We start from the raw sequence: 15,000 nt of genomic DNA on the forward strand, positions 1-15,000 counted from the left end.
AAAAGTGTGTAATTTTGTTACAATCTTTCATCTCTCTTGACAAAATATTTTTAAAAGTGTAGATCGCCCGTTTAAAAACCCGCGGGCAGCGCGTTCAAAATAACAATGGCGCCGAACTCGAATAATTCGATTCCCTTCGCGCATGCTCAGACAAAATGCCCATGTGCTCGACTGCGGGACTTCGGTGGCAGTTTTCGTCTTAGAACATTGAAAACACGGAATTCCCGAAACGTTAAAATAAGCCCTAAAAAGCACAAGAATACACCAGAGGTGAGTCATTTTCATCCCTTTTATTGAATGAACGTTAAATTGAGCGTTTTTTAGGCTTCATAATCGACGGTATTTTATTTCTCATACAAAGTCTTACAACGCGTTTAAATTCTCAACTGCCGCCTGTAACGCAACACCGCTTGCACTCAAAGGTCATCTTCTCACTAGTAATCAATTATTACACGCTCTCTAGTGACGTGAACTTGGGCTGCCTATGGTAAGACATTTGGTGGACGCGGAAGCAGCATTGTTAAACACGACTGCGGGACCGCGGTGGCAGCTTTTTTAAGTAAGACATTTGGTGGGCCGGGTATTCTGCAATCTAGCCATCTGCGGAAATTTTCTTTCTTTATCGGGAAGTCTGCAGGCTGTTTCGATTTTACAGGAGGTGAAACGTCAATTGCTATTGGTCAGCTTTGTTTCCGCAAGCCAATCAAATGAAAGCTTTAAAGATTCCAAATGTTTCCAAAATGGCAGATGATAGTAGTGGAATATGGTAGACGATAGTGGTGCCTTCGCGTTCCCAAGAACTATAATTCGAAAAGGAATTGGATTAGAAACACCTAACTACGGCTCCTCTTGCAAAGGTTATTTGTTATTTTGCTTTTTTTGCTTTGCGTTTTTATTTTGGTCGCCAATGAAAAACGTCTTGATGAGAGTAATATATCATGGTCTATGTAGGCATGATTTGCTGAAGTGTTAATATAATTTTGTCTTTGTATAGTAAAACTGAAAATATTTTCTCAAGATGATACTGTGTCACATACAAGCGAAAAGGATTTTGTGATTGGCGAAGGTAAATATGTAGGCCATTTTAAGTACAAATTTCTTAAATTATTGTGTCGTAGTGTGCTTTCATTATCGCGAAATATTTATTCTGTAAGCTAAATGTGAGTGCATTTCGTGATTTATGGGCTCAAGTGATGTTTTGAAAGTTCTCACAATTTGAGTGCAATTTGAGAACTCCCAAAACATCACAATTTTTTACTTATTATGTACTCAACAAAATCATTACATCGCATTGTTTTCATAGGAACTTCCATATTGCACTCTATAACCTATTTATGCATTCGCCATTGACCAATCAGAAACACGATATTTTGTTGAGTCTATATAATAAAGATTTTTACTAGACTGGTAGGCAGATGTACACAGGCAATCATCATAATACTTCCTCACATATTCCAGAACCCAAATTCCATCCCCATGAATGTACTTCATAGTTAATGATTAATCCTAGTAAAATTATGTTTAAATGGTGAGATTTTTTGAGTCTTCTCATGAAGGTACACGTCCATGTTTTGGTTGCTGTTTTTTAATATTCAAAGTAATGTTCATCAATCTGAATTTCTAAAATCTTCCTCTCAGATAATTCCTCTCAGATAATAAATACATTCCTCTCAGATAATTCCTCTCAGATAATAAATAAATAAATAAATATACACATATAGGCCCTTCTTACAAATCTTGTTACCGGTATTACACCTTTGGATATTAAAGAATCCACATAGTGTAATTGCAAAGAGGCTGGGGAAAGGATTTCATTGTGTTGTGGTCTATCTATATCTAGCAGCCACCATGCACTTGCTACGTTGGCTTCAGATGCACCAAAATCCAACTCTTTGTATGTGCCATGGTTAAAAGGGTTTCCTTACACAATATTCCTATATTTCTTCATTTGGTCAATGAATGATATCCACAAACACCACAAATGGCATGCAATTGAAACAGTGGGAATCTGCAGCTCTTTTGATTTAAAAATAGAATGATCATACAAATCTTGTCCTATATGTAAGCTGTACGAAAAACCATTGAAATATATATTCTTCACTGTAAAATAATGACTGGCTTAATAATTATTAATTTTTTTCCAGGAGACAATGAGTTTTCAGAGACCCTTGACAAATGTTTAGAATGCATGCACACCAAGGAAGTCTGTGTCATACCCTACAAGAAGGAAAATGGTAACCTGGAATTTGCCAGTTTTTCGGATGGTAACTTGTGGTGTGAAATTGAGCTCCTTTCATTTTTAAAGGTAGAACAGTATTGATACATGTACAATTCTAGTACTTTATTGCAAGGAGAGCATTGTTAATGTCATTTCAGTCTTTGTATCACCCAATTTCTTGTATTCCCAGTCTACAAGGTTGGCCGATATTCGCAGTTACACATACGTCAAGGTCAGGGAATGAGCAGTTAATGTAATGACATAATACCTATGCCTTTTGCGTGTTAAGTTCAGTTGTTGCATTCTACCTATGGCCTATCTTCCCTTTAGGCTACTCTCTACATACCCCAGGGTGGATAGCATTATCCACTGGAAAATATAACTGTAAAGATGACTGTAAGGCACTACCAAGTTTCTTCAGTTATTTTGGAAGAAATGATTGTATATTTGAAGAGTGGGCTATAGACAATTTAAGCAACAATTCTTTAATATTAGACTGAAAAAGTCAGGTCACTCCAGCAGGATTTGCACCCATGACCTCTACTGGCTGGTGCAATGCTCTACCAACTGAGCTATGCATTCTTTTTTATAGAGTTCTTCACAGGAACAAATGAGTTCAGTTGCAATGTGGTTCTTCTTCTTCTTCTTCTTCTTCTTCTTCCTCCTCCTCCTCCTCCTCCTCCTCCTCCTTCTTCTTCTTCTTCTTCTTCTTCTTTACATGAAAAGTATGACATTGTAGGAAAATTTGTAACATGCTTTCCTCCCTTTTCCCCCCTGAGTTAACAGAGATGCAGCCTGAGGTGTAGTGGCCATCCCTGGCATCCACCTCAACCAGCAGTCAAGTACAATACATGAGGGCTGAGTTTAAGTCATTCTCAACCGGACGTTCTTCAAGGTACTCAAGTTTCCCTCCTCATCAAAATGGCCAATCACAATAAAGCAACTGGTTGAGGTGCCTTATATATTCCTTTGGCCTGATCTTGTTGAGCCGTGCACTGGATATTTCATCCTCAAGAATGCAAGTAAAATTGATTAGCTGGGCTGGTTTCTGCTTTCCTCCTTTCTTCTCTTCATACAGCGGTGTAGTTAGCTTTGATGCCCGTGGACCTGAGATCATCTCAGAGTAGACATTACACACTTGACTGCTTATTAGGGAGTTATGCAGTGGATGTTGTTGTTCTCCTTTTGAACACCTTTTAAATTGCTATATACAGTCACGCAATTTTGATTAATTTCTTCAACTCTTTTTTTTTTTTTTTATTGCAGGCAAAAGACCCTTGGCATACTACCGCAGAAGAAAAGCTAACGGTTGCCAAGCATCACAAAGCCAAAGGAACAGACTGCTTTAAGGTATATTATTTATTTAGTAGCTAGAACTTTCTTTAGCTATGTTACCCTATTTAATTAATGTCTGACGAAAACTGATTTCAGAATGCTTAATTTTTGCAGTTTCGTCTCCCCTTTTCCCCTTTTTTCCTGCCAAACCATTTTTTTCCGCATCCTCTTCCCTCCCCTCCATTCCCTCCCCTCCCCACCTCTCTCATATCTTCTCCCTACATTAAAGCTCCCCTTCGTTACAAACGTTTGCCTGTTATTTCATTTATTTTTGCTCCAGTTTGCCACTCCCATCTCCTTGTCTCCTGTAATTCGAAGGCTCATGAATAAAGTTCCCATGTCAAATTGTAGTTGTTTTTTTTGTTGCTAATTTTCCTCAAAATTGCCTCAAATTGCTTCTTGTGGACACTAACTTCAGAAATTAGGTAATGTTTATTAACTCAAACATTTTACTTGCTTTGACAAATAATGTTTCAGGACAAAAGGGCCCGAACACTGTTTATTAATGATTAAAGTGTCTATCACCTCAAATATTCCTTTCCTCTCAACAATTCTCTGCACTTGTCTAACACTAATTGTTTGGTGTGCTAAACACTCTCCTTCAAAGTCACTCTTCCTAAAACTGGAAAAAAATGGTTGTAATTTGATCTACATTGTACGACCACACAAGAAAGAGGAATGGGTTTAATACTGGATTAATGTCACAGACTGCTGTGCGTTGTGATAGTACTTTGAAAGCAGCCATGCAAAGTAATATGTGAAGTCAGCCCGGTATTACCCGTCCATTCCCCTCCATTGCTTGGTCATGAATCAAACTATGGCCTCTTTTCCCATCTTTCAGAGTGACTAAAAAAGTGAATTTTCAATGCAAAATTCTAAAAACAACATTATACATTTGGAATGATTTTGGAGAAAATTTTGTTGATCAGAGGTGATAAGCAATAAAATAGCCTTCCATTTAAATAGCTTCTTGGCATCAGTAATAGTAATGTAAAGCTCCCATGAATACAAAAATCATTAAAATAATGACATTAAAACAAAAATCTTTGCATCTGTCTTCACATCTCTTTGATACAGGCCAGCAATTGGCTTGCTGCATCCAGACGGTATAGTCATGCTCTTAAGCAGCTGATCTTAATTGGTGACAAATTACCTGACAATACCAAAGATGAATTTGAACAACTAAGAGTGTCGTGCCTCCTAAATTTAGCAGCATGTCAGGGAAAGCTTGAACAGTTTGAATTTGTTGCTGAAAACTGTACAAAGGTTAGAAATATTTTATTGTTAAGTAATTGTTGCACTTTGTGTATGACTGAAAGCTCATGCCCTCAAGTATTTGTGGAAGAGTTTAGTTTAGCACCAGAAAACAGCTTTACACTGTAGAGCTATTGACCCTAGAAGAAGACACTAGCCAGGAGCGTTGAAACATCGGGTATTGAATCATAACTTTTTCAATTATGTTGCATTCATTTTAAGTTTAGTTTACATGATTTTTTTCCCTGTTATTCTGCTTTTAATGAGTGCAAAAAGTGTTTGAAGTCGACCACTTTTTAACATTTAAGGTTACTAACGTTTTCAAGCTTATTAATGTTTTTTGTTTCTCTACTAAAAGTGAACATAATTAGCCATTTTCTCCTTGGTACTTCTGAGGCTCTCAGTTCAATGTGCCTTAAAACGTAGCAAAGCAATGATAATCATTCGACTTATTACTGTGCTAGAAGGAGAAAGGGATCTTTTTTTTTTACAGCTTTGTTGGGTACTCCTCCTGCAACGTGCAAGATAAATTTATAATACAACACAAGGGAAAAAAAAAAATTATAATAATAATAATAATAATATAATAATAATGATAGTGATAGTGATAGTGATAGTAATAGTGATAGTGATAATCATAGTGATAGTGATAGTAATAGTGATAGTGATAGTGATAATCATAGTGATAGTGATAATCATAGTGATAGTGATAGTGATAATCATAGTGATAGTGATAGTAATAGTGATAGTGATAATGATAATGATAATGATAATGATAATGATAATGATAATAATAATAATAATAATAATAATAACAATAATAATGATAACTTTTAGAAAAGAAATAAAGAAAAGAAAAGAAGCAAAACCCAAAAGGGTAGGTGCAACGGGACTAACGTCCCATGCGAGGCACCGCCACTCATATATGCAATCACAAAGTCCTCTGCAATGCAAAAAATCGTGCAAAACGGATAGGCAAGGAGCCTGTGACATTATGACATTTTAGACAGACCCATAAATATCACTGGATCAGCCATGTACATTGTAAGGATTACTAAGGTACACTTCGTGTATTGTATTCATTTATATTGTTCCTCTCTGTTCTATTGCCACCCGTGTCTCCTTTTACCCTTCATTATTGTTACTGTAGTTCCATGGGTCTGACCACGCGTTTATTCCTTTATAGGTACTTGCAATGTCACCCACAAATCTTAAGGCTCTCTTCAGAAGAGGACAGGTAAGTTCACACACTGTCAATTTAACAGTTGATTGATTGATAAGTGGTTGTGAAGTTTTAGTTATGTGTTGATGTGGGACTTGCAAGTAAACTGAAGTCAAGGGCACCCAACGGGTCAAATTAAGCCGAAAGCCTTTGAGCGAGATTTCTAGGCTCTAGACTGTGTAAAGAGATGTTTTTATCACCTAGAAAATTTTGATCTGTTCGGATATCTTAGCTGAAAACTGAAGTGTCCGAGAATTTTATGGAATGATAACTTCATTTCAGAAATTGCTAGATGAACGTTACCTTCTAAGGACTTCCAACCCGACCATTTCTTCATCCGAAACTGCTAGGTGACCTTTTCAAGTGCCAAAAATTGCACAAATATCCTTTCCGAAAACGTAAGGGTCTACTTTTTCCTGGTAACGAATCTTTTAGGAAATGTTCTAGTAAGAAATATTGAGCTGTTTTTCAACGTAAAACCGACATTCTTAGAATAGTTAACTCTCCCGAACACATATTTCACCAAAGATTATCGTTGGGTGCCCCTGTGAAGTGATTCTTAAGTGGATTAAAACAGGAACAGGAAAGGCGGAGGCTTGCCCTCGTCGTTTAAGCCGCTGTTACTCGTTGAAGCTTTTAGCTGAAACTTGTGTGAAAAGGCGCGGCAAAACGAGTTTCAGAAGGCGTTGCACCGTGTAACATAAAAGGTCGAAACTCGTTCGTTAATGTTGAAGGTGATGTCGAAGTGTTGTTTCCATGGCCTTAGCCGGTTTTTGATTGGCTACGCAGCATAGCGTAACAAGACGGAGCGAGACCAGTTTCACAAAGTGTGGTTACACGGTGAAACTCCTGTTTTTATCACCACTGCGATTGCTGTGACCGTTTGCAGAAGTAGGTGGTTTCTACTTTTCTTCAAACTTTTCTCGCAACGGAAGTTCAAAAAAGTTTCACGAAACCGACCATGTTATACGGTACAATGCCTGACCTGAAACTTGTTTCGCATCTCCGTTGCACACAAGTTTCAGCTAAAAGTTTCAACATGTAACAGCGGCTTTAAGATTTTAAGTTTGCTTGTAAATGCTCTAGATTCAAATACGGCTTTTAACCACAGATTGGATTTGTCTTTGTTGTTTTTTTGTTTCTCATTTTTATATCCTTACTTTTAAAATGCCTATTACGTGAGTTACTTTTTACAATATCAACTTATTTTTAATTAATGTATACGAAATTTATAAATGTTTTCAAATTAACACATAACGAATTTCGATTGGCTTAATATTTAAAGCTCACGAAGACCCTCACTTATGTCCAGAAACGCAAATAATAAGCCATTTTCGAGTTCACATCTGTCTCCTCTTCAAAGCGAGTCTAAGTGTGAAGTTTTCATTCACATGTAAAGTAGAAGTAATTACCACCACAAAAACTTCACACTTAGACTCACTTTGAAGAGGAGGCAGATATGAACGCGGAAATGGCCCATTAGATGCACGCCCAGTTTTGACATCCAATACGAAGTAATTATTTTCTACCAATTTTCAACAATAGAGCGAGTTTCAATGGCCAATCAAAAAGGACGGAGACAATCCAGTAAACCAATCAAAACTTGAAGTAATTGCAAGTAGCCTACACAAAGCCGGGAAAATGTGCACGCGCGAGCCATGATTGGTTTTGGTTTCAATTTGGATTGGTTGAATTATGTATGACATGAAGCTAATTAATTATCAATATCATTGTTATACCTGTCAATCAAAGAGTTCTTAGTGTTTTGACGGAATCTAGAAAAAAGGAATAATCTGCTTTACATCAAGAGCTAATGAATTCCAAAGTTTAACACCAGGAAAACAAAGAGAACGAATACCGTATTGTGTGGTCTGAACTTGGTTTACAAACGTGTATGAATGGACACAACATATTGGCTTAAAATGATCCGCAAAAAAAGATGGGTTAATATATGAAACCACTGATGAACAAAAAAATAATTTCAGTATGATCATATCACAAAATTTTACTGAAAAGATTTAGGGATTTGAGCAATCCTCAAACTCTGCATTCTTCCATTTACTTGACTTGAATTTAAAGAACTAACAAATGCCTAACAGTAGTGGCGTGGAGAAATGCAACAACAACAGTGTTCAGTTAAATAAGGAGAATGATGGCGAGTTTCTTTATTTGTGTCTCTACAGGCATTCGTTTGTTTGAATGAATATGAGAAGGCAAAGGATGATTTAGAAAAGGTGTGGAGAGCTTCTAGAAAGTACCAGTCTCCCTCCTCTCCAGTACGTTTGCGGACGTTAACATTTAGCAATAAAAGCCCGTTTAAACGATTTCAACATTTGAGCAACATTCGTTCAATGAATGCACGTTAAAGCAAATGTTGAAACCTTTTGAATGATCCTTAACTTGCAGCGTCCTTTTCATCGCACGATCCGCCTTCAAACATCTAAAGTGTAGACCGAATGCAAAAATGGCGGCCAATAAATTATTCTTTTGTCTTTGTGATAATTACTTTGACTAGCCTCGTTTTACAACCAAAATTCTTTCAGTTTTACACGTGTTAACAAGGCTAGTCAGGCTAAAAAAAACAATTTGTTGGCGGCCATATTTTCATTCGGACAAATTGTAACAGCGATGTGGACCACTCAATCAAATTGAGAGCGGAAAGAACAAAGGGCTGCTTGTCTCATTAGGGACATTTACACCTTTAGATTTGGCTACACGATAGATTGTCATCATTTCGCTTGTTACCCAATTTACGTTAGTAAAGCCTTCTTATGACGTGATAGAGGAGAAGCCAGGGATCAGAGATGCCCGTGAAAGCGTCTGGTTTAAAATGGAATTTCGTACTCCAAGTTGCCGTTACCTTGTTAAGAACGCCTAATGTATGAGATACAATATAGTTCTTTGTGGAAAATTCAGTTTTGCTGTTATCAGATACAGTAACTGCTACATTTAACTTTCCGACGTTCCTGCTAGTTATTACCCCTTGAGAAGTGTCCAAGAGTTGCCTGTGTCCTTCTTGTAATTCCATTGGGCGCTTTTCTCTCCTGCTCCGCAATGTTTGTCTTTCCTTGACGTTCTTCCTCGGCACTCGTGCGCTAAAACATGTGCCAGTTTTCAAAATAACTGTTGGAATTTATTACTCAAGATTAGTCTAACGTTTCCTTTGTCCTTGTTTTGTTTTGTTTACGTTTATTTATTTATTTATTTATTTATTTATTTATTTATTTATTTGTTATTTTTTCTTTCAGGCTTTCACACTTGCTCCATGCAATTCTGCAGTGCAAGAACAACTTCGAATTCTAAAACAGAAGCAAAGATTACACGATGAAAAATTGTCCAAAGCGCTTAGTGCCATGTTTGGACGCCGGAAAACGTCACTTGAGTAGTGCCGTTGACGCTGGTGAAGTTATACATCTCCCCCGCCTGCTGTTACTGATCTTGGACAAAACTCTTGGGAAAAATTCTAGCTTAATCATCATTAGGCACGCACTCACAAAATATATCGGTCCTCCCCCCTCCCCAATACCAATGTTGAGAATGTAATGCAAAATGCTGTTCGAGCCTTTAGTCGCTTTTTAAAACAACATTGGAATGGGGGGAGGGGGAAAAGTAGGAAGAATTTAATCTTTATCACATAGACAAATGAGAGCGTCACATTTCCCCAACGAGTTTTGTCCAAGATTGTAGTGACCTACTAGTTGTTTCGGTGCAGCCGGTCTGCAAGGAAGTGCTGCACACGAGATGCAAATGGCCATTTGGGTACAAAATGTCACCCACTCTAAGCACAATGGAGGATGTATATATTTTAAAAATGTAATCCAGTAAAGACAATTTAGCAGTAAAAAAAAAAGGTAGTTGATCGTACCGAAGCCAAGCAAGAAAATTTTAGTGGACCCTATCCAATGATATTCCTGCCACCGAGACTTTAAGTCTCTTAGACTGGGAAAATCTCGAAACTCATCGGGCTGAGGCAAATGCAAAGCAAATGTATAAAGTAGACAATGAGGTGGCTCCTCACTGATTGATCTTTTCATAAGTAAGAACGATACAACACATTATAACCTTAGGGGATCCTCGACCTCACTGCAGTTACCGCTACCCAAAACTGAATACCTCAAAAAAAAAAAGTATTTGCTATGGTGGAGCAAAATTGTGGAACTCGCTTCCTGCTACACTTCGTGGATCTGAAACCCTTCCAATCCTTAATGATAAAACTATACGCACACTGTTAGCTGACTTTTCCTCGTCTCCTACTTTGGGAGAATGTAGAAATATTTTTGGTGAATATAGAATCATTAGCTGGTATCAGAAACCCATAAGGGTTAAAACGTGTAACGCGCGTTCACAGCTTCCGAATATTCAGTGCGAGCTGATTGGTTGAATGTTTCAGTGCTAAGTGCCATATTTGGAAACCCCTTGCTCTTGTTGTTCCAAATATGGTACTTAGCTAATTGAATATTCAGAAGCTTGTTTCCCAGCACACAAGGGGCCGTTACACGTTTCAACCCTTATGGGTTTCTGCTGGTATTTATAAGTTTTCCAAAAGGACGTAAAAGCAACAACTTTGTAACAATCTTAATGAAGAGAACAAGACTTTTAAATTTGAAAAAAGACATGTTTCGGCAACTCCTGTGCCATCGTCAGTTTGCGGATGGAATAACAATGATGTACAATATATAGCGGAAAATTAGAATAACAATGGTGTGATACAACAACTGATTACAAAGAAAGATTAAGATTTACCACAGGTAACCCAGGCTCACTGTGTGCGTCACGTAGGTATTAAAATATGGAGAACATATGAGGCGAAGTTTAGGTCTGAAAATTTGCTAGAAAATGGTAATAAAAATCGATAAAACTTATCATGTGGTGAGCTGTTGTTGTCTTTAATACGTACACGAAGTTTCGGGGAAAATGGTCCCCGTTCACCTTCCTTCATAATATAGTGACAAGGTAGGAGACGGAAGCCAGCGTCGGGACTCCGATCGACCCAAAACAAGCACGATTTTTTCCGCGAAAATCAAATCCAGTCGCTAAATAAACACGCCAGGTTCGTGGAATAGGAATTTCTCTAAACCATGAATCCACTAAAGCATCTCCAGGTAGCAACGCGGAGCCACCAGACTCCGTAAAACTTGTAAGTTAACCTGCTAAAATGGCGGCCAGAAAGCGTGGTACTCACGAAGTGCCCAATTCAAAATGGCACTGAACTCTGGACGCCTGGTGACGAGTATAATAAGTCTCCCTCGAGGGAGGGGAGTCCCAAAAAATTGCTCAGTGAGTTTTGTTTTTAGGAATTTGGGACTCCCCTCCCTCCAGAACTTATTATACTCGTCACCAGGCGTCCAGAGTTCAGTGCCATTTTGAATTGGGCACTTCGTGAGTACCACGCTTTCTGGCCGCCATTTTAGCAGGTTAACTTACAAGTTTTACGGAGTCTGGTGGCTCTACGTTGCTACCTGGAGATGCTTCAGTGGATTCATGGTTTAGAGAAATTCCTATTCCACGAACCTGGCGTGTTTATTTAGCGACTGGATTTGATTTTCGCGGAAAAAATCGTGCTTGTTTTGGGTCGATCGGAGTCCCGACGCTGGCTTCTGTCTCCTACCTTGTCACTATATTATGAAGGAAGGTGAACGGGGACCATTTTCCTCGAAACTTCGTGTACGTATTAAAGACAACAACAGCTCACCACATGATAAGTTTTATCGATTTTTATTACCATTTTCTAGCAAATTTTCAGACCTAAACTTCGCCTCATATGTTCTCCATATTTTAATACCTACGTGACGCACACAGTGAGCCTGGGTTACCTGTGGATTTACATGAAACAATTTTTGATTTAGGGAGAGTTTCTCCCAATGAATGTGCAATGCCTCCTTGATTTTTAATTGTGTCCGTGTTGTTGCTTGATCTATGACAACAAAGCATTCGCTCGAACAAAGTGCCCGACACCCAGGTGACTCCTGTAAATGCTTGAAAATGTGAGAGGCCTTATCCATATTTAAGTGCTCGCTTATGCGCTTGCAAATGTGACGGGAGGTCTCACCAACATAGCAGGCACCGCAGCCTGCACAACTAAATCTATAAACAACGCATTTTTTCTCAAAAATTCTTATCCAGCACACATTATTAATTTCAGTTTAACAGGCAAAATGGCAACAACAGCCCAGAGTGCTCCTACGTTAAATTACCTTACGTGGGCAAATTTTCTGCTATTGCACAAAAGCGGATTCGTAGAACCATTCAGCGTTTTTGTGACAACAGCTTTAATATGAAGCTAGTGTTTTCGTCGTTCAAAATCGGCTCTTTGTTCAGCGTGAAAGACCTTATCCCTAAAGAGCTCAAATCATGCGTTGTTTATAGATTTAGTTGTGCAGGCTGCGGTGCCTGCTATGTTGGTGAGACTTCCCGTCACATTTGCAAGCGCATAAGCGAGCACTTAAATATGGATAAGGCCTCTCACATTTTCAAGCATTTACAGGAGTCACCTAGGTGTCGGGCACTTTGTTCGAACGAATGCTTTGTTGTCATAGATCAAGCAATAATACGGACACAATTAAAAATCAAGGAGGCATTGCACATTCATTGGGAGAAACCCTCCCTAAATCAAAAATTGTGTCATGTAAATCTTAATCTTTCTTTGTAATCAGTTGTTGTATCACACCATTGTTATTCTAATTTTCCGCTATATATTGTACATCATTGTTATTCCATCCGCAAACTGACGATGGCACGGGAGTTGCCGAAACATGTCTTTTTTCAAATTTAAAAGTCTTGTTCTCTTCGTTAAGATTATTTTATAAGTAAAAGCAATTTTAACTAACTGTAAATAATTGTAAATAGTTTTTTTTTTTTAATTTATTAAATTTTAAGCTATGATCCTCGCAGTTATAAAGGCAGTTTCAGCAAAAGCCTGAAAAATTCAGGACTTCAACGGTGTTTGAACCTGTGACCTCGCGATATTGGTGCGACGCTCTAACCAACTGAGCTGTGAAGCCACTACCGTTGGGAGCTGGTCATTTGTAGGTTCGAATGTTGCGTAGGTCATAGTACAATGGGCACATGAAGAGCTATGACTGACGAATATAATGAAGATTTCATCCAATCAATTTTATTCATGTTATTAATAGGTTACGACAACGTTAGCGAAAATTACAATGACGAAATGCTGCGACTAAAATATGTTCATTCTTAACACAATCTTAGGCTTATCATGTACAACTTCCACGGTCGTTTATCATTAACCCAGGGAAGGTTGTAATGGTCAAACGAAATCAGTTCAATTTCTTGATCCAGTTTTGGCTTCCACACGAAAAGTGTCTTTTTAGCGAATAATAGTCGAACAGTGTCCCTGGTCAGTAGGCTTCTGGAAAATATGATCTTTTACCCAAGTTTGTACACATGTGGAAATGTACATTCAAGATCCATTGGTTTCAATCTGACGTGAAAAGACTCCATTGCCTTTGCTACACTTGGGTGCGTTCGATGGACCATTTTCCGGAATAGAAATATATGGAATAGATGTTAGAAATCCTTCATTTTTTCGGACATTAACATCAAAATTGTCAAACACCTGCTAAAATGCTATTTCAACCATATTTTTGTTATCCCTGTTGCTTAAAAACGCCAAATATACCTTTTTCAGTCATCACTCCACGTATTCTTACTTCGCAATACGGTCAATCGAACCCATCCTTAGTGATTGGTTTGATTCAAGCAAGACCAAAACCAATGTCGCTCTTTATCTCCTATTTGCATTTTTGGGATAACAAAAACGTACATAGTCTGCGAGCAACCTCTCCATTAGCCAACGTGGAGAAGCCCGGCGGTAAGCACGAGAAGTACGTGTGAACATACAAGTCACAGTTGGATATGTCCTTGTTTGCCATTGGAGGAAATGGGGCGAGATTTTTTGGCAAATTAATTTGAGTGTAAAAAGTAACCACGTGATTGCTTTTACGCTGGCATCCCTCGCCTCTTTTTCCATCAATTAGCGACAAGCAGAAAGCCAGTCACGTGGAATTTCGTAGGATTCTGATTGCCTAATCCTACCGCTTGCTTCTTCTTCTACTTTAACATTGTTAGATTCCTTGCAAATCGCCGCAGGGAGTTGTTCAATGTAGGCTTGACCTATTGTGTCTCTAGTGTTTGCAATTCTTCTCGACGTCTATGCTTTTTTTTTAAAGTAATCATTAATAGCTCTTATACTGGACAGGATCTTCAACTTGCTCAGAAGACGATGAACTTTCTGAATCTTTACTGGTCAAGGAGCTGTTTTAGAAAAAAAAGTTAAAGAGTCTATGAACTGATTGAAATAACAGTTGCTAACAAGAACGTTTGTTTACTAAGACTGGAAAATATTGTTACCTTTGCGTTGGTTATTAGAAAAAAGGAAAACTGAGCAAACTGACCCAGATTACGCAATTTAATGCCCCAGCGAACGTGATGACAAAAAAAAAATGTCACTCAAAAAGTAGAAAGGGAAAAATGGAGAGAGGAACCAAAATTGATTTTCACTTGTTTGATTCTTGATTCAGTGAAGCGATGATTAAAGCAGCTGGTATGGTGTTTTACTTCCTGAATATCAAGAAAGCTCCCAAACCAAACGGGAACGGTGTTCACATCTTAATGACCCGCTGACGTTTTAAACTAAGAAAAAATTACCTCTTTTCGCGAAGTCCATCAGTGCAGTGAAGCAGCAACACAACCAAAGCACTGGCGGCCGAGAGGCCGATAGACACGAAAGAAAACACAAGACGCATATAATCTCCACACTCTTGGCAATCCGTGCCACTGAAAACAAACATAAAGTAGAAAAACTTGTGGTACGTAGGAGGTGCACAGTAGTTCATCATGGCGCTCATTTCAATTGACGTCACGAGCTAGCGCCCAAAGCATTGTGGGATTAATATGCGGACAAATATTTTAGCGACGTTTGTCCGCATTTTAACCCCAAAATGCTTTATAA

At 38.3% G+C, this 15,000-nt stretch overlaps 1 protein-coding gene and 1 long non-coding RNA gene across 3 annotated transcripts in view; one reads left to right on the forward strand and one right to left on the reverse strand.

Moving 5' to 3' along the window:
- The first annotated feature begins 166 nt into the window (after nucleotides 1–166).
- LOC138041151 (peptidyl-prolyl cis-trans isomerase FKBP5-like) lies at nucleotides 167–10,655 on the forward strand. 2 transcript variants are annotated; one of them, XM_068886918.1, is made up of 9 exons: nucleotides 167–270; nucleotides 656–857; nucleotides 995–1,066; nucleotides 2,145–2,305; nucleotides 3,485–3,568; nucleotides 4,631–4,819; nucleotides 5,994–6,044; nucleotides 8,213–8,305; nucleotides 9,278–10,655. In XM_068886918.1, the coding sequence occupies exons 2-9, from the start codon at nucleotides 764–766 to the stop codon at nucleotides 9,413–9,415; spliced, it is 882 nt and encodes a 293-aa protein (XP_068743019.1). In that variant the 5' UTR covers nucleotides 167–270; nucleotides 656–763; the 3' UTR covers nucleotides 9,416–10,655. The 2 variants fall into 2 exon arrangements, with proteins under 2 accessions (XP_068743019.1, XP_068743021.1); XM_068886920.1 differs by having other exon boundaries at nucleotides 8,213–8,263.
- A 1,198-nt stretch (nucleotides 10,656–11,853) lies between these two features.
- LOC138041152 (uncharacterized) overlaps nucleotides 11,854–15,000 on the reverse strand; it is a 3,934-nt gene continuing 787 nt past the window's right edge. Inside the window, exons 2-3 of the long non-coding RNA XR_011130761.1 lie at nucleotides 14,697–14,825; nucleotides 11,854–14,303 (exon numbers count right to left, since the gene is read on the reverse strand). This is a non-coding gene — a long non-coding RNA (uncharacterized lncRNA). The remainder of the gene's footprint in view (nucleotides 14,304–14,696; nucleotides 14,826–15,000) is intronic.

The sequence above is a fragment of the Montipora capricornis genome, chromosome 3, assembly GCF_036669925.1.
Source record: "Montipora capricornis isolate CH-2021 chromosome 3, ASM3666992v2, whole genome shotgun sequence".
Classification (NCBI taxonomy): Eukaryota; Metazoa; Cnidaria; class Anthozoa; order Scleractinia; family Acroporidae; genus Montipora; species Montipora capricornis.

Coding starts and splice junctions, on each gene's coding strand:
- LOC138041151 (XM_068886918.1), top strand. CDS start 764: ATGGTAGACGATAGTGGTGCCTTCGCGTTCCCAAGAACTATAATTCGA. Junction 3,569..4,630: donor AAGGAACAGACTGCTTTAAG/GTATATTATTTA, acceptor TCTTTGATACAG/GCCAGCAATTGGCTTGCTGC. Junction 4,820..5,993: donor TTGCTGAAAACTGTACAAAG/GTTAGAAATATT, acceptor ATTCCTTTATAG/GTACTTGCAATGTCACCCAC.